This window comes from Cyprinus carpio, chromosome B12, assembly GCF_018340385.1.
Source record: "Cyprinus carpio isolate SPL01 chromosome B12, ASM1834038v1, whole genome shotgun sequence".
NCBI classification, from domain to species: domain Eukaryota; kingdom Metazoa; phylum Chordata; class Actinopteri; order Cypriniformes; family Cyprinidae; genus Cyprinus; species Cyprinus carpio.
The window spans coordinates 23,318,471-23,336,987 of NC_056608.1; the positions used below are offsets into that span (position 1 = coordinate 23,318,471).

At 37.4% G+C, this 18,517-nt stretch overlaps 2 protein-coding genes across 2 annotated transcripts in view; one reads left to right on the forward strand and one right to left on the reverse strand.

Annotated features, from left to right (window-relative positions):
- The window catches only part of dock1 (dedicator of cytokinesis 1), a 238,154-nt gene that overhangs the window by 80,824 nt on the left and 138,813 nt on the right, over positions 1-18,517 (reverse strand). Inside the window, exons 28-29 of the mRNA XM_042735997.1 lie at positions 2,282-2,383; positions 1,336-1,430 (exon numbers count right to left, since the gene is read on the reverse strand). Of these exons, the coding sequence (XP_042591931.1) occupies positions 1,336-1,430; positions 2,282-2,383 (197 nt within the window). The remainder of the gene's footprint in view (positions 1-1,335; positions 1,431-2,281; positions 2,384-18,517) is intronic.
- The window catches only part of LOC109070568 (inhibitory synaptic factor 2A-like), a 43,212-nt gene continuing 36,302 nt past the window's right edge, over positions 11,608-18,517 (forward strand). The window contains exon 1 of the mRNA XM_042735996.1: positions 11,608-12,028. The gene's annotated coding sequence lies outside the window, so the exon portion shown is untranslated. The remainder of the gene's footprint in view (positions 12,029-18,517) is intronic.

Sequence of the window (18,517 nt, forward strand, 5' to 3'; positions counted from 1 at the left end):
TAAATAATACTGCTTAGTGTATGACATGAACTATTCTAATCTTGATTTTTTAAAATATTATTTAAGTTAAATCATGAAATGAGATGATTTTCACCTGTGAATGGAGTTGCTGTGTCACATGGAGCCAGTGACCACTTACCCGCCTCCATCAGTGACGCCCACTGAGTGCGTTACAGAGAGGGTGACTGCACATTGTTTTCCCGCGGTCTCATGCACCTGTTGACTCCACTTTCCCACACCTGTGGGTGGAGGGTCTTCCATCAGTGCTCCGGCACGCAGGTGGCTGCTGCGAGACTATATGAATTCCAATACGAAAGCCTGACCCCGACCTCTGTGCCAATCAAATCCGAAACACAAATCCAACACAATCCCAGCAGTACTGCTCCACAGCAGAGGAATACTTCAGGAATGTGTTAGTCACACGGAGAAGCCAGAATCATAATGTATCATCCAGTATGTCTACAATACTGGCACAGATAGATGGGAAAATAACTCCGAACTTTACAGAAGATCATCAGAACTTCTCATCACCTTCATGCATCTGAAGATCAGCACGAACACGTACTTAATATTTGGAATCTGATTATGCAATCCAGATTACATGTACTCAGTAACTACCCAGCACTGTTCCTGCATCATCATAAAAATGACAATTACGCTGTGAAACGAGTAAACGCTTGCTTCAGGAAACTCAGGTCTGACTTCCTGCTGGCTGTGAAAGAACGCTAAACTTTCATCTTCACAGTCACGCTGGACGCGGTTTGGCGGAGGAGTTGAGAAGAGAGGCATGAATAAAACAAAACACAACAAGAGACACACACACACACAGAGAGAGAGATTCATAATTCATGGCTTTCATTTCAGCAGCCGCCACACTTCTGATAGAGCGAGAACAGAGCGAATTCACGCAGGTGCACAAGGAAACACTACACGCCCGACACACACACTAACTGATGTTACACTGATGGGGGAAAAAAAAAAATATTCGCAAACACATTCTTGGCCATTTCTGACTGCTGTTTCTAAGCAACAGCAGCATGTGTTGAAGGGAGAGAGAGTTAATGTAAGCGATGCTCCCTCTACACGACTGCACATTTCTGATGTTGCTCCAGAGCAAAACCAAAAACAGAAAATCAACTCAACTAAGTGAGGAAAAAACTTGCTAAATGAATGAACAGCATTTCAACTAGTTGATTTAAGTCAACATCAAACCTCACCGGCAACCCATTTTACTGGCAGAACAACATCACACAGACTGCTTTCTGCTCTGGCCATGAAAGGATCTGACCAATAGAAACACAGCATTATAGGGAACACTAGTTCTACTGTACTTACTTATTCTGCATCATGTTCATTATGACCCAGTCGGCAGGATACACGTTCTTCCCAATGAGATCCTTAAACATGATAAACGTCTCCATGAGGAAATCCTAAAGAAGAGTCACAAAGTTTGGGATGAACCAGACATGACGACAACGTGCAGAAATATGTAACAAACATTAAATGTATTTATACAATTTTAATTGATTTTATGATCATAAACATTATTAAACATTATTAATATTGCACTGAATGTTGCTTTTTTGTACATTATAATGTGTCCTTTACAACTTTATTTTCTCCTAAGAAAAAAGAATAACTTCTTTACCATGATTTACAGAAGACACCCACCAAAAAACATCATTCAGTGTAACAGTAGTTCATATACCAAAAAATCTTATAAGGCATATTTACAACAAGAATCATTAGATGTGATTATTTATGGATCACAGTGCAGCACCAAAATACTAATTAATTGTAATTTGAATCTTTAATCTTTTCCGCACCTACTACATTTTACCCATTTTTCAGCAAGAAGTTTTTAATCATTTTAAATATAAATATATTTAATATTTATATTTTTCATTCATATATGTTGATAAGTGCAGGTCAGAATAAGTACGTCGTTTCATTTTTACATAAATGTGTTACGCTGAATGACGTTGACACATTAATACACCCATATTTCGACATTGTGTTTTTACAAAAGTTATTTGAAACATTAAAGTAGACACTTTAGTTGCATGTAATATTTGATTCTGTGTACATAAAACACTTTTGTAAATGAATTTGATTTGGACACCAAAATGGGATGTCTTGTCTTTGACCCACATGTGTCTTTTTGTCCAGCTATAAAACTGGTTCACAGGTTAATGGCACATTAATGTCTGTCTAAAAATGTTTACATGTGGGTGTAAAGAGTTCCTCGGGAAGTTTTTCTTGGCGTTGAATGGAAACTCACCACCACATCTGTGCGCATCTTCCCAAAGGTGCTGATGAGGTGTGTGTAGTGATAGTCGTCCATCTGCCGCAGAGTGCCGGTCATACATGCCACAAAACTGCCCTGCAGAGACAGACAGACAGATAGACAGCTGATCAGTGACAGCAGAACACCTCGAGCACCTGTCAGTCAAACACTGATTATTTTTTCATTAACAGCTCTTCTGACAGAAAGTAATGTGGCAAGCACCGAGTGTTTGACATCAATATTTCTCCAATCTGATTACAGCAGTCAGAGACACACTAAAGGAATCTAATGATACTTCCACTTCCCACATGAGGGAATTGGGACCAATATAACATGCAATTAACCAGAAATCAATTGCTAAGAAATGAAACGGAGGGGGGAAACTCATTTAAGATTCAAAACACAACAAAAAGGCAGTAAAACACCTCGAACAAGCAGTGGGGATCAAATCTGTGCAGCCTATTAGAAAATGTCACATTACCTGCTGAGGAAACTATTCAAATGTCATTTATGTAACGGTAAAGATAGGTAAGTAAGAGAGTAAGTTAATAACTTATGCATAACTTATAGTATAAAACCTCTTATAATACAAAACCTGAAAATAAGCAATAAGCAAAGGCATAAATAAATTATTCTTTAAATAATTGAATCATTATCGCTGAGGAAAGATTTTGTCACTTCAAAAAAAACGAACAAACAAACAAACAAAAAAAAAACTATTAAAGTGTCATTCACATGCAACTTAAATATTTAGAACTGTAAAACTTACAGTAATCGTCAAAAGTTTGCAAACATTACGATTTTTGTTTTTAATCTCTTAAATGTTTTATGTCTAAAATCTAAAAGATATATTAAAAAGTAATATTGTAAAATATTAATTTTAAATAACTATTTTCTATTTGAATATATATTTCTAAAAAGCTGATATAAATCCATAAATTAAGCACATTATCATTAATTTCTAATTGGCATTATTGATTTTTTTTTTAAATAAATGAAATGTATAAAATAAATGGTAAAGAACATTTGTAAAGTACAATTTAATGCATGCAGCAGTTTTTAAAAATTATTTTCATTACTATTACAACAAGACATTTTAAATTTCTTCATGCATTATCCATTTTCTCTCTCTATCTTGTAAAAACAGTACAATTAACAGGGTCTGAAAGAGGGTATAAAAAAATTGAAAATGGAATTTTGATGGAGGAAACCTTGAATAAAATTGTGAGTGGACTTGAGGGAGAAATAAATAAATAAATACGACAATGCGTAGGAGTCTTATTAGTTTAAAAGCCACTTCATTCATCTTTGCTAATTTGCAGCCATCTGAAAGGAGGAAGAAAATTTCCAGCACATTCCACATGAGCAAACACTGCGAACCACAAGCAGCCGCATGCGAAGCCTCTGCACTTTGAAAGTGTGACAGGGGCTATTCCACGTTTCATTTGCAAGTCTTTCCTGCAGCGGTAATTAGGTCTGGCCTACATAACTCAGCAGAAACACAACACAGCTCATGTTCATGACAAGCTCCCTTCTTTCTCTCTCCGTCTCACTTTATGAAGAAAAGACTGGAGAGGTAAAACTGGGGTCTTCTGTGAAATATTCATGCTTCAACACGTTTGTCAGCTGAAGTTACAGTATTTCAGAGGCACAAAGTTTATTTTCCCAGCTGTGTAAAGACACCGTAAACACAGTAAGCCTGGAGTGAGAGATTAGCGCCTCGCCGGTCTGCTAATGTGGTTTGATAGCTAATATTTATGTTTACTGAACATCCTATCTGAGCCTTTGTGTTTGAACAGGACACATAATGACAGACGACAGCGGCATCACACACACAACACAATACCAATGCCGTGAGGTCAAGATAACTAATATTATTTACTCACCTAACTATTAACTTCACAACCAAAAATGATGGTATAAAGTGCTGAAGAAAGACCGTTATTATTGAGTGAAATATTGAAAAGATAATGTTATCTTCTACCGCAAAGGAGCACTGACAGCTTACACTTATACATAAAAACAGAGAAGATAAAATGACAAGGACAAACGATAGGTCAGTTCTTATTATATTAATATTTAAGGAATAATTGAGGATTACATGAGTGATTTGGGTGATGGACAGGTGAGATTCAGTAGTTCAGAGCCAGAAACGTTTCTTCTACACACAGTCAAAACTGAATGAAAGAGTCAGTAAAGACTGGCTTCAAATGAGTCCAAACCAGCAGCCGTTCACGTCTAAAGTGAGTGATGCGCAGATACGGTGTCCTGCTGGGAGATCTGAGTGAGGAATAATAACTCTCTCATTCAGCATGTGTAAGCATGCCATTACTCCTGAAGAAGGATCCAGTTTTTTACTAGAAGATAACAGATTCCAGCTGTGTATTACTCATGATTGAGTTTCTCAGCAGCGGAGCCCTTCAATCACCTGATCACACAGAGACCCGATCTGCTCTTCAGAAACATGTCAAAGAGCCTGGATGTGCTGGACAAGAGCTGAGGCCAGACAAAACCTCCACACTACACACACAGTTTATTAAACAAAATGTATTCATGTAATTATCTACTTAATGATTCATAGATCTAGTCTTGTTTTGTTGATGTATTATACAATAATAATTTGTTCTTTGTTCATGGAAAAGTCAGTTCTTTGGCAATACTGTGCAAGTCATGCCAATAAAGCTCACTTGAATTGAATTGAGAAAAAAAAAAAATAGAGAAAGAAACTAATAGATGGAAGGAAAAAATAAAAAAATAGATGGATGGATAGACAAAAGATGGATGAAAAGAAAAAAGAATGAGAAAAGGGGAAAAGAAAAAAAAAATGGATGGACGAAAAAAGAACAATGGACTGATGGAAGGTAAAAAAAAAAGAATAAACAGATTGGTGGATGGATGATAAAAGAAAAAAATGGATGGGTGAATTGAAAGAACAACAATAAATGGATGGATGGATGGATGGATAGAAAAACAAATGGATGGATGGGTCGATGGATGATGGGGGAAGGTAAGAAAACAACAGATGGATGGACGGATGGATGGATTGAAAGAAAAACAATAAATGGATGGATGATAGAAAAAAAACTAATGGATGGATGATGATGGAAAGAAAAACAATAAACAGACAGATGGATGGATGAAGGAAAGGAAAGAAAATAAGATCAATGGAAACAAGAACAAAATGGAAGGACTGGAAGAAAAAGATGGATGCATGAATGGATGGATGCATGGAAAAAAAGAAAAAAAGCAGGTGAATGGATGGATGAAACAAAGTATGCAGATGTGCAGCTCTCAGACTGTGACATGAACATCATGAAATAATGGTGAAGGCTTTTCATTTAGATCACGTGCTGGTTTGAGTTCTGATGACAGGCCTCTCTCTCTCTCATCTCAGCAGACAGAGACAAAGGCTGCATCCTCTAAGGTTCATCTCTCACGTCATCTGCGTTGTGCTCCTCAGCCTGTTGCCATGGAAACTGTTTTCTTAAGGAGGTCGATCAAATAAAAGTCAGAGAGAAAGAATGAGATCTTGCTCAAGAGTTTCCCCGACTTCAGCTCCAGAGATTCCTCAAGGTCAGTCTGTGCAACACCAGCGAATAATCAAGCACACATAACATACCCACACACCTCTAAAACTCTAGAAACAAAAGTTAATGGGAGTGGCCAAAACCTTACACAGCCAATCAGAAAGCCAATTAAAGCAACTTTGATCAAGACTGCATGCAAATTTGCATACTACTGGAGCACACTTCACTGGTGATAGAAAAGTTTTCAAAAGTTTGACATTTTTAATGTTTTTGAAAGAAGCTGCATATGTTCAATAAAGCTGCATTTATTTGATAAATAAAGTAAAATAGTAAAACGTTGTGAAATATTATTACAATTTAAAATAACTGGTTTCTTTTCGAATATAATTTAAAATGTAATTTTTTATTTATTTAATCGAAGCTGAATTTTCGGAATCATTACTCCTATCCTTCAGAAATCATTCTAATATGTTGATTTGCTGCTCAAGAAACATTTCTGATTATTATTAATGTTGAAAACAGTTGTGCTGCTTCATAGTTTTGTGGAAACTGTGATACATTTTGTTTTCAGAATTTTTTGATGAACAGAAACTTTAAAAGTATTTATCTGAAATAGAAATCTTTTGTAACATTATAAATGTATTTACTGTCACTTCTGATTTACTGCATCCTTGCTGAATAACACTCCACTGTGCGACATTTAAATGGAGAAAAAGTTTGCAAAAGTTTGCTTAAAGTTTCAATCTTGTATTCCTTGACACCTTAAAACTGAAACAGGATACTTACAAAACTATCAAACACACACTTGAACGCAATTCAAATATTGCATCGCACGCAGAAAACGTTTGCAGAAACAGCTGGAAAAACACAAATAAATGTCCTCTGCTGGTGATAATCACACACCTGCGCAACAAACACTGGCATTGTATGCATCATTTACAGCCACAATTTGGCTGCAGCACTTCTATGCTGTCAATCAAACACCAGCAGAGCGAACAGTGCATGTCAATTAATGCTGCAGCTTTTATGGTCAGAAGTTGAATATCACAAAGGAAAATCCCAAACTGGACTTTGAATGCAATGCAGCGTCAGCTCAAAAAGTGTATATACTGCATGCACACTTCAAAAGCAATGCAATGCAAATTTAAATCCAAAAACAGTATCCAGTCTGGGTAGTTTTGGAATACTGTTTTCAAGATGCAATAACAGGGCAAAAAGAAGGACGCGCGCCTGGCTGAACATCTTTCACATCTAATGGTTTGTATTCTTGCTTCAGGTCGAGTCAGTTTTATTACAGCACTGGAGCGTGTTCATTTACAGCTAAATCACACTAATGAAATAATGGCTCTGTCAGTTACAAATGGAGGCAGAATCAAGACAGAATCCCTGTCCGCTTAATCGAAGACATGCCGCTCCTGTAGAGACACCAGAAGGAGCCTGGAAACATCTGGAGCAGCAGCAGCAGCATCTGTGTGACGTACAGCAGGAAAAACCCCTCGCAGGAGAAATGCAGCGATGCAAGAACAACAGCAAACTTAAAGTGACAGTTCACCCAAAAATGACAATTTGCTGTTAACTTAATCACCCTGCAGGCCATCCGAGATGTAGGTGACTTTATTTTTCTTCAGTAAATCAGTAAAGAAGATTTTCAGCACAAAATTAATACTTGTGGCTCCTGACAATATAACAAGGTCTTATGAAGTGAAACAATCGGTTTGTGCAAGAAACTGAACACTATTACCTGGAATCCAGAACCTCAGGCAAATGGTCCAGAGTGATGTCTAGTTCACAAACGAATCATTCTTTTGAACTGGTTCTCTTTAGTGAACTGAATGAACTAGTTCACCAAATTGGACTGAACCATCTGAAACAGTTTGCAGCTCGAACAGCACAGATCTATTCAGGTTAGAAGATCAAAAATCTCTCAGACTCAAAATGAGCCAAAATACAGGCGTATCTACTCCTATGATGAATGAACTCATTCTCCCGGATATAATGTTGTAAATAATGTTCAGTTTCTTGAAGAGCCCGATCGTTTCACTTCATAAGACCTCAATGTGTCTTCAGGAGCCACAGGTATTCATTCTGTGTTCCTCGATACGTTTTTTTGACTCTCAAAGTGCTGGTAAGTCATTGACTTGTATTTTATGAATCACCAAGGACCACAGTTTCAGCTAAAAACTTTTTCACTGTTCTGCTGAAGGAAAAAAAGTCACCTACTTCTTGGACGGCCTGAGAGTGGATAAATTAACAGCAAATTTTCATTTTTGGGTGAACAGCAAAAATGGCTTGGAAATCATAATGGTATTGATGTCATAACAATGAGCACATTAACATATGACTGGCACATTCACACATTAGCACTGTTGGAGATTAATGGTTTGCTACTAAAAATCTAATTCTCATTGGATAAATATAATAAATTGGAAAAGGATGGAAAATGGTCATGAACAACTAAATGATGCCTGTTTTGGTGAAAGAAACCATTACTATAAATATAACTGGACTCCAGGGAAAAAAATTAAATGCTAATGAAGAATATGAGCTGTTGAATTTATAATGGCCGTCTGCTGTTTATACAGCAGCATCTTCTGTCTGTATCAACCAAACAAATCTCTTAATCTAGATGGAACTGTAACACGTATCTACAGAAACTTTCAGACTGACTCATTTTCGAGGAAACAGACTTTGTGTCTCTGTGAGACTGCATGTGAGAGCTCTTGTGCGTCTTGTGAGAGTTCATCAAGTTCAGCCAGACCCGGTCCAGAGTCCTTCAGACATTTGCATGTGTGTGAGTTGGTGTTCGGCTTAATTAGGTTTATTACCACACACACACACACACACACACACACACACACACACACACACACACACATATAAAGCAGTTCAACACACTGTCAGCTATAATGGAGTGTAATGTGTTTACTTACTGGCAGCATTTCAACTTGATTACAGCTACAGCTCAGAGAAAGTTAGTGCTTTTATCAGAAAAGCTGTGGAAGTCTTTGTTCTTATGCACTGTTGTTTAAAAGAAAAGAAAAGAAAATTTAAAAAGTGCTTTTTTTAGTACTGTGCAGACACAAGGCAGAATGAAAGATGTGCAGACAGACAGAGAGGGAAAAGATGTCTGGCATGAGAACAGATCTCAGCAGCTCTTGTTTTAAGGTCCTAATTAAAGCAGCAGGGATGCAGGTTGTGAATGACAGGTGAGCTGAGAGAGATTCTCACGTAGCCGTCCAATTCGGCAGTCTTCAAGTGGACCTGCTGACGGTCATTACTACATCACAGAAACAAGATGCACTCATCCACTGTTAGCTTACTATTGACTGATCTATAAAACTCATTTCATTAGCACATGCTTTTATCTTACAGAACACTTACCATAAGCACAAGAAATTGCAGGGGTTAAAGATCTTAATCGGGTGATGGAATATATATCCAGTGTTATTTTCTGACTCAAAATATGACTGAAATATTATAGTTGTGATCAATATTTATTAAATTTTATTATAAATTAAGTATTATTTTTATTGATAATTTATGATTTTCAATGCATTTTTAAATTTTTCTTTATATATATATATATATATATATATATATATATATATATATATATATTTCATTTTAATTGGTTACACTTTTAGTAATTTTTTGGGCATTTGTCCCATTGTTTTTTTTTTTTTAATTTGCCCATATAATCAGTTAAGTTAAACTAAATAAAAATGAGAAACCTTGCCTTGGCAGTTAGATGAAAATCTATGTTTAAGTTGAATATATATGTACACAAAATGCTAATTCAGTTAACATATTTCAAGCAACATTTTTTTATGGTTTTAGTTTTATGTGACTATAACAATGAAGAACCTGAATCTTTCCATGGTTCCCTCACTTTTTAATCAAAGAATCTCCTTGACTTCCCCATGACCTTTACAATTCTTAGTTATTACTGAATAAGAATTTAAAAAAAAGAAAAAGAAAATACATGAATGCATTAACGAATCATTTGAACTAATTTGTGAACCAGTTCAAACAACTAATGAGAAAGAGCAGACAATTCATCACAAATCACTGACTTCCAAGCAGGTTTTAATTTTCACAAGAACAATATATCTAGCTAATTAAATATTTTAGAGCTTTCCTGACTTTTCCAGGTCTGTAAAACACACTTGAAGTTCCTTAAATTGCTAGGTTCTCTATAAAAGTTCAACTTAAACCACTTCATCACCACACCCAGATGGAATCTGCTGACTTGTGTCCATTTTCTATGCTGATTTTGCAAAAAAAAAAAAAAAAGATTGAATTTAAACACAGTCAAAAATTGAGAGTATTACATGCTGATAGCTCAACAAAGAGGAGATGCAGGTACATAAAACCTGACAGGAGTCTGAAATCTGTGAGGGTCTCAACATCTGCATGGATAATATAGAGCCGCAACAGAGTGTTGAGAGCATGAAACTCTGAGTGTTTCTGGAGTGTGTCTCAGGAGATGGAAGTTCAAAGCCGTTTGTTCGGGGAACTGAATTTAGACACTGCGGTTCACACGTTTGATTTCTGTTATGACGGTTGGACAAAACCCGTGGAATAAGGGCTGACCAATCCTGGGGGTTACACAAAGTCTCTCTCTACATGCATGTGTGCGTACATATAACAGAGCAAAAGAACCAAAAAACCTGAAGAAAATAACGACTCTACATGCTGATTCAACAAAAACCATGCAAAGGAGACAGATGTCACCCTGGAGGAGGCCATGCGGTGGTGTGGCCTTACTAGCGGCTAGGACAATGAAATCAATGCGTGCCGCGTCAGCAGAAAGCACTTTGCTCCTAGGGGCCCTTATGAGGGCAGATTAGAAAAAAAATAGACAAACAGAGAATGAAGATGTGAGATGAAGAAAGAAAAGCTGCGTAGATGAACCCTACTACAACTGGCCAAGGTGAAAGTTCTCCCCAAAACTCATAATTCACTCATTTACTCATGTCATTTTTAACCTGTATGACAGACTTCTGTGAAATGGGGTGAAAAGATGTTTTAACCCCTACATTCTTCAAAAGATGTTTTGTTGTGTTCAGTAGAAGAATGTCACACAGGGTTGGAAGTACGTGAGGGTGAGCAGAGGAGATCTCCCTTAAATGTCTCAAACAAAACTCTAGCTTTCCATCTATTTCATAAACTTTCTCAAATGCCAGCTTGTCCTCGGAAGCAACTTTGTTTCCCAGTAGACTGATAAAACCTTTTCTTTTGTGGCGACGGGCTGCAAGTCTATCTGAAATAACTGAAATAATGTGGTGACGTGATGTGGAACTATAATGCAAGCTTGGAACGACTTTACAGTCATTCAGTTGCTAAAACATTATCATCTTAGAAGGTCTGACAGCCAATCAGAATCAAAAATAATGCCATGCCACAACTGACCAATCAGAGTATCACAAAGTGGCAAATGATAAATAAATGCATGAACTGCTGTTTTATACCAAGATAAATAAGCTTTGATATATATTAAAGTCTGACCTCATTTATAGAATGCATTTGTTATGTACTGTATGTGTGTGTGTGTATTATGAGTATAATAAACAAACTTTTGAAATGTATAATTTAAATAATGAAAAATAATATAAAAAGGAATTGAAGGAACTGACATCAATGTAAATCAGCAGGTCATCACATGACCTGAAGCTGGATTTTCCGGGCAATTTCCCTCCTCTTTCTCTTTCTCTCTGCTTTGCTGTCTTCCACCCCGCCTCCCTCTCTCTCTCTCTCTCTCTCTCTCAGTGTGTGTGTCGCTGGCTCTCGGGTCTCTCAGTTCTTGGAGTGGCTGGTTCAGGATGGATGTCTCATGCGCACATATGCCATTGCTGAGCGCCGGACCCCGCTGCATCCCGTCGGCAGTGTGTGTGTGAGTGTGTGTGCGTGCATGCATGTGTGTGTGTGTGCATGCGTGAGAGCGAGAGTTGCGGGGGAGCACTGGTCTGGTAAAGACGCGTGTGTTTTGGGGCAGATCTCAGTGGAATCTCTCACGCTGGATGTGTAAGGATCACAGGAGCAGCGTCTGACCGTACGTGTGTTACACGGAGAAACTTCCAGCATGGCAGACCCCCTCTCCGGACTCACATCAGTTCTTGCTCCCTGACGGACCCCAGCTGCGCTGAGAGGGAAGACATGTGCTGGTCATCTCTCCCTCCCCTTCATCACCATCACCATTGAGCCTTGTCCGGAGGTGAGTCTCTGCCCTTACATTTGAGCTCATGTTTGGACTCATAATCACCTATAACCTTCTGGAAATGCACCTTTAGTCATTTCAGCTTGTGAGTTCTCTATCATAATGCTGAGAAAAGACAAATGCACAAGAAACTTGAGCAGCAAAGTTGATTTGAGACAAGACGGTGAGTGCTGCATTGAAGACCCTCATCAGAACAAACACGGCGAGATCCTCTGTTCCTGTGGCATCTCAACCGACCATCGCAATGCTTCCTTTAGCATTATTATAATCTTTTTATTTCAACCCACGCAGAGAGAGAGAGAGAGAGAGAGAGAGAGAGAGAGAGCTTATGGTGGTCTGAACTGTAAAACAGTTGGGCTGACAGTGGATTTAGAAACTGTGTTTTCAGGCTGTAGGTTAAATCAGGACTACATTAGTGAAAAATGAACATTTGGGCACCATTTTCTCTGCCTCACATTGATTCAAACCTGTATGACTTTCCGTTTTTCTGTGAAACACAAAAGTAGATGTTTAGCTGAATGTTCATGCTGGTCTTTTCCACACAATTAAAATGAACGAGCTCAGAAGATACTGAGCTGCAAAAAAAGGATAAAAAGCACAAGAAATTTAGCTGTGCATTATGTAATACTATATAAGTATTTATTTCCCCTACACTATATGTCAAAAGTTTGGAATCTTTTAACCTTTTTGAAGGAAGTGTCTTAAGTTCACTAAGACTGCATTTATTTAATTACAAATACAGCAAAAACCGGACAATTATGAAATATTTCTTGCAATTTAAAATAACTATTTTCTATGTGACTATATTTTGAAATGTAATTTATTCCTTTGATGCAAAGCTGAATTTTCAGCATCATCACTCCAGTCTTCAGTGTCACATGATCCTTCAGAAATCATTCTAATATGCTGATTAGAGAAAATGTTTTTGTTGCTTATTTTTTTTACTGTTATTTATAATTATAATTTTATTTTTATTTTATTTTTTATCAAGTAAAAGCAGCATTGTGAGCATTAGGGTTGCCGCGGTGAGGAAAATTTCAAATCGACGATTCTGCAATTTGCAGTTCGGCGTCAATTGCTTGAATGGACAAAATAAATAAATAAATAAATAAATAAAAAATTATATTAATAAATAGATAAATAAAAACTTATATTATAAAAATGAATTCATGCATAGGCTGAAAAAAACTGAATATCGGCAAACTGTGGACCAAAACAACTAAGAACCACAGAACGTTTACTGCCTAGCCTATATTAGAACGTTTTTAAAAAATGAAAATAAAATAAAATAGGCCTAAATAAATTACACAAAGTTTAAATAAGATAAAACCAAATAAATAAACGAATATAAAAGAAAAACTTCAAAAATGACCTTAGCTTACATAAATGACAAGTCAGCAGAACCCAGTGTTTCCCCCGCCCCCATATACATTATATATGCAAATTCATTTTCTCCCAACAGGAGGCGCTTTAAGAGCGGGTGAGAGAGGTTTCTCCGGTAATGGCTGTATACAAAGCTGCGCTAATCTCACAAACGCTGCTTTATCAGGCATTACAGGCAAGATTAAATGAAAATGACATTGAAAGTTTTCTGAAAACAGTCGGTTTCCTTCTGAAATACACTCGCGCCGGTTTTTGATTTTTAAACATGCAGTGCTCATGTTTATTCAACAAAGCCTTTTTGAAAATCTATTGGTGGCGGTCAGTTTAGATATTGTGGTGGCCCGCCACAAATAAATCAATGTATGGGAAACCCAGCAGGCGCTTTTGCATTGCGTTTTGACACTAACTCTTCCGCCATTCTCTTGCTTTTCTGTAAGTTCTACTCGTTCTCCTCACATGATAAATGAAATTTGACTCGTGATGCTGATCTGTGATGTGATTGTCTCTTGACATGCAGCATTGTAGCTGTGTTCAGTTTTTAATTATAGTGTATGCTCTCTTCTGAACTTATTTATAATTATTTTTACTTAATTCAAATAAATATTTAAGAAAAAATGAATACTTTTAAAAATCAAAACTACGGAGGGGACGGTGTCACACTGGGACAATGATGTAACCGGTGTTGCGGCTTAAAACCGGTAACACCGTCAACACCGGTGAGCCTAGTGAGCATTAAAGACTTCTTCGGTGACGCCAGCCTGCATTGGTTCTTCCGCGTTTCACAATGCAAATGAGTTTTGAGAGCTAGAACGGACACTACAGGATTTCATTGTAGAAAAAGAGCTGCATAAACATTCTGAATTATGTTTCAGAAACGAAAAGTCATACAGGTTTCCAACAACATGAGGGTAAGTAAACGATGAAAGGATTTCGATTTTTAGTTGAACTATGTCTTTAAAAGTGTCAATGGCTCAAGTGGCCTGATGAAAGGCCCATAACAAGAGCATAGTAGAGATAAATACTGCCTGTTAGCACTAGAGACCAATCCAACGCTCAAAGCACAAACCCATCGGCCACAAGGCAGGAAAACACTCACTAACACACACTGTAGTCTGCTCAGACAAACAGTGTGAGAGTGTGTGCGTGAGAGAGAGAGAGACGGAACATGAGAAGGAAAAAGTGAGACTTTATCTGGGTTCTACCTGAAGGATCACGACGTCCTTTCTGTCTGAAACACTCCCATACTCCGTTTACCTCTATAACCAGATACCAGCAGAAACACACAGAGAGAAAGATGCATACTGCATTACGATGGTCAGTCACCTACTGTACAGTAAACTGGGTGAATCACACACAAATACCTGGGTCATATTGCACAGACAGACAGACAGATAGATGTCCTATTTACATTACTGAACTGCACTGTGCTGACTAAAAACAACAAATAAACAAACAACCTGAAATGAGCATTATTATTATAATCTTTTTCGATTATAATAATGAGAATAAATTTAAAGGTGTATATATATATTTTTTTTTTTTTTTTTTTGGGGCTGACATACAACTCAACAGTACATAGACTCGCCAATACTGTGCAAATAAATGTATGTGAAAGTAAAACAGCCTAAAACAACAGGCCTAAATAAGCTTTACAACATCCAACCAGCATTCATGACCTCTATGTTTTAAAAAATGCTGCAGGACAAAACATACCACATATTCAATAGCTGATCGTTCAGAAGTCAAGAACAAGTCAAAGTTTAAGCCGAACACTAAAGCATGCAGCAGCAGTAAAAGCAGTTCTGCATCAATATATGCTGCTTGACAAAGACGGAGTTTGAGGTCATAGATCTTGGCAGAGAAAGCAAACCCCACCACTGCTGAACACTTGAGATGCATTAAGAATCCTTTTGGAATCGGATCGTGACTCTGAGTCGTGAGCAGCCTAAAGACTCATCATCTCGCTCTTCACCTGCCTCACACACAGAAACAGCAGCACCGGCCGCGAGGAAGCCAGATGCTGTCTTTCATGTGGTAATGGCTTTATTACCAGTCTGTTTGCTCACTGTACAAACACAGAGACAAAGAGAGGTCACAACATGCCTGGAATACTGAAGAGATTCAGACTCCCATGAGACGGCAGCATTTGATATGGCCATCTCTGCCTCATCAAGAGAGCTCCACACTGCAGCTGTTCTGACCAACAATCTCCTACTTAGGAAGAAACATCTGACCAGTGTAAAAGTGAGTCTCTTTCCTGTGGCTTTCTCAGAATCTCAGATAGCTGAGAATAAAACTGAACATACAGCTGCGCTCCAGTATCTCATTAACATGCTGTGATTTTATACTGTACATCTGAACTTCAATCCAAACTGGATTCATCCTCAAACACTCACTAAACCTGTGAAGAGAAGACTGAAAAACGCATAGAGCCAGTAAATCAGATTAGAGATTGACATTTCATGAATAGCAATTTTCTCTTCCATCCATCCTACTCTCCTTCTTTTTTTACCCACTGATCTTTCTTTCTCCCTTTCGTCATCCGTTCATCTTTCTTTCTTTGCTTTCTTCCTTCCATCCATTCTTTTCATCCATCAATTTTTCCACCTTCCTTTCATTCCTTTCATCCCTCCATTTGTCTGTCTTTCCTTCCATCCATCCATTTTTCTTTTGTTCCTTCTTTTGTTTGTTATTTCTCTCTTTTTCTCTCATCCATCTTTCTTTTCATCCCTCCATCTGTTTCTTTACTGCCTGTCATTCATCTTTCTTTATTTTTTGCCATCCATCCATTTTTCTTACTTTCTCTCCATCCATTTTTCTTTCCATCCTTCCATCAATCGATCCATCCATTCATCCATCTTTTCTATCCATCCATTTTCTTTCTTCCCTGACATCAATCTATCTTTCTTTATTTCTAGCAATCGATCCATCATCTATCAATTAATTTTTCTTTCTTTCCTGACATCCATCCATCCTTCTTTCTTCCATCCATTTTTCTCTTTCCTGCCACCCATCCATCTTTCTTTATTTCCATCCATCCATTTTTCTTTCTTTCCTTTCTAGCCACTTTTTAGTCCATCCATCCTTCTCTTTCCTGCCATCAATCCATCCATCCCTCTTTATTCCTTGCCCATCCATCCATCCATCCATTCATATCATCGAACAATATTTATTGTAAACTTCTTTATTACTTTTGAAATTTACTATAAATTATTGAGTGAAAATAATTTCAAAGTAAACCCTACACCACTTTTTTTTTTCCTCAGTGCAAAATGGAGAACACAAACACCTCAAAAATAATGCATTTACCCAGGGCACCTTGTGTACATCTAACAACAATCTCACACATAAACATGTACTGAGTGCAGTGTGTGTGTGTGTTCTAGTTACCTGGTCTCCAGCAGAAACCAATTTACAGATGCTACATCTGCACCACTGCACACCTTCATGAAGCACACTGCACATTAAGCATCAGCGCTAATGTTTGCTGGCTGAATTAGTCTTGTTTCGATGTATAGCTGGAGGACAATCACACAATGCATCTCTGCTCTCATTCTCCACCCCCGATCTCACATGTCTGCTTTTTCTATGAAATAAAGAGTGTTGTGGGTAATGGAAGCTGCACCCCGCTGTCTGAAACTCCACAGAGAGCCTCTCCATGACATTAACTGACAGACAGAGAGATAATACACTGCAGAAGAGTTCAGAATCAGTCAGTGCTAATCTAACCCCTCTCCTGAGCAGCAAAGTCTCGGTTAAACATCCACAAGAACCTTACTCAAAAATGTTTAAGAGCTTTGGCTATGCATGTGTGTGTTTGTGTAAAGCTCTGGGGTGAGATGTTTTACTACTCAGCGTTAAGTCAGATACAGTCCCTGTATACCAGCGACTTCCTCAAAATACTGCAGGTCTATCAGAGCTGAATACTAAATAGAGTAAAAGCTCTCAGCAAAGCCGGAGAAGAAATCCGTTCAGGGTCAGCGGGGCAGATCAGGCTCTGACTCCACTGAACGCTTTGATTCATTTCCAGTGAACTGACATTTTCATTTGAAACACACATTATTCATATTATTAGATCGTATAGTGCATTTAATAGTGCTTATAAAATCTTTACACTTTAGTTCATAAATTGGATAGCACATTTGGATGTATAGTGATCTGTTACTATAGAAATGAAGGTTTTCTCCGTCATTTTCTCTTGAATATTTTCTCTTGTCATGGGTTCGTGGTCTGAACCAAATGTGAGGAGATAAAAAAAGACCATGTAGCATTGATAATCTTTCCACATCTTTCTATTGATTTGTCCCCATGGTCTGCACACAAAAACAAAGAGTGTAGTCCAATTGACAAACAAATGACTCTAGAGAGCTGCTTCCTTTTAGGGAATCAGAAACATGCAATGCAACTGCTCTAGTACAATTCAGAAACTAATGACTATTATGAGCAGATTAAATATTCATTTATCTTTCGAATTGACACACACAGCACAATCAGCTCCTTCTAATTCACAAACAAATAATTATCACGTACCAATCATTTTTAGCAAATCAAAAAACATATGCCACACTCAGCCTAATCAAATACTCAAACAAATGACTTTTTTGAACTGAAGTTAGAAGGCATATATCAAAAAGACTCAAACTCAGTTAACATACTGAATCATCTCAGAGACGATTATACAGTAGATAGATAATCTATTGATTCTGAGATTATTTGTTTTTAGTACATTAATAATATACAGAACATTTACCACAGTCCATTTAAAAAATAAAATGACTCCTATAAATCATTTATTTTTGGTGAATCAAAAACATATGGCGCATCTATCTATCTATCTATCTATCTATCTATCTATCTATCTATCACAAATGGCACCATCCACATAATACAAATCACAAATGACTTGTATGAACAGATTCTTTTAACAAATCAAAAATACTCACAAACTCAATTAACTTATTGAATCAATCAGTCAAATGAATCCTTCACAGCAACTAATTACATTTAAGTTCATAAATTTTCACATCTAAATGCACATGATCTACTGTTTGTCAATGACTGAATGAAAGTGAGCCATCCACCCATCCATCCATCCATCTATGC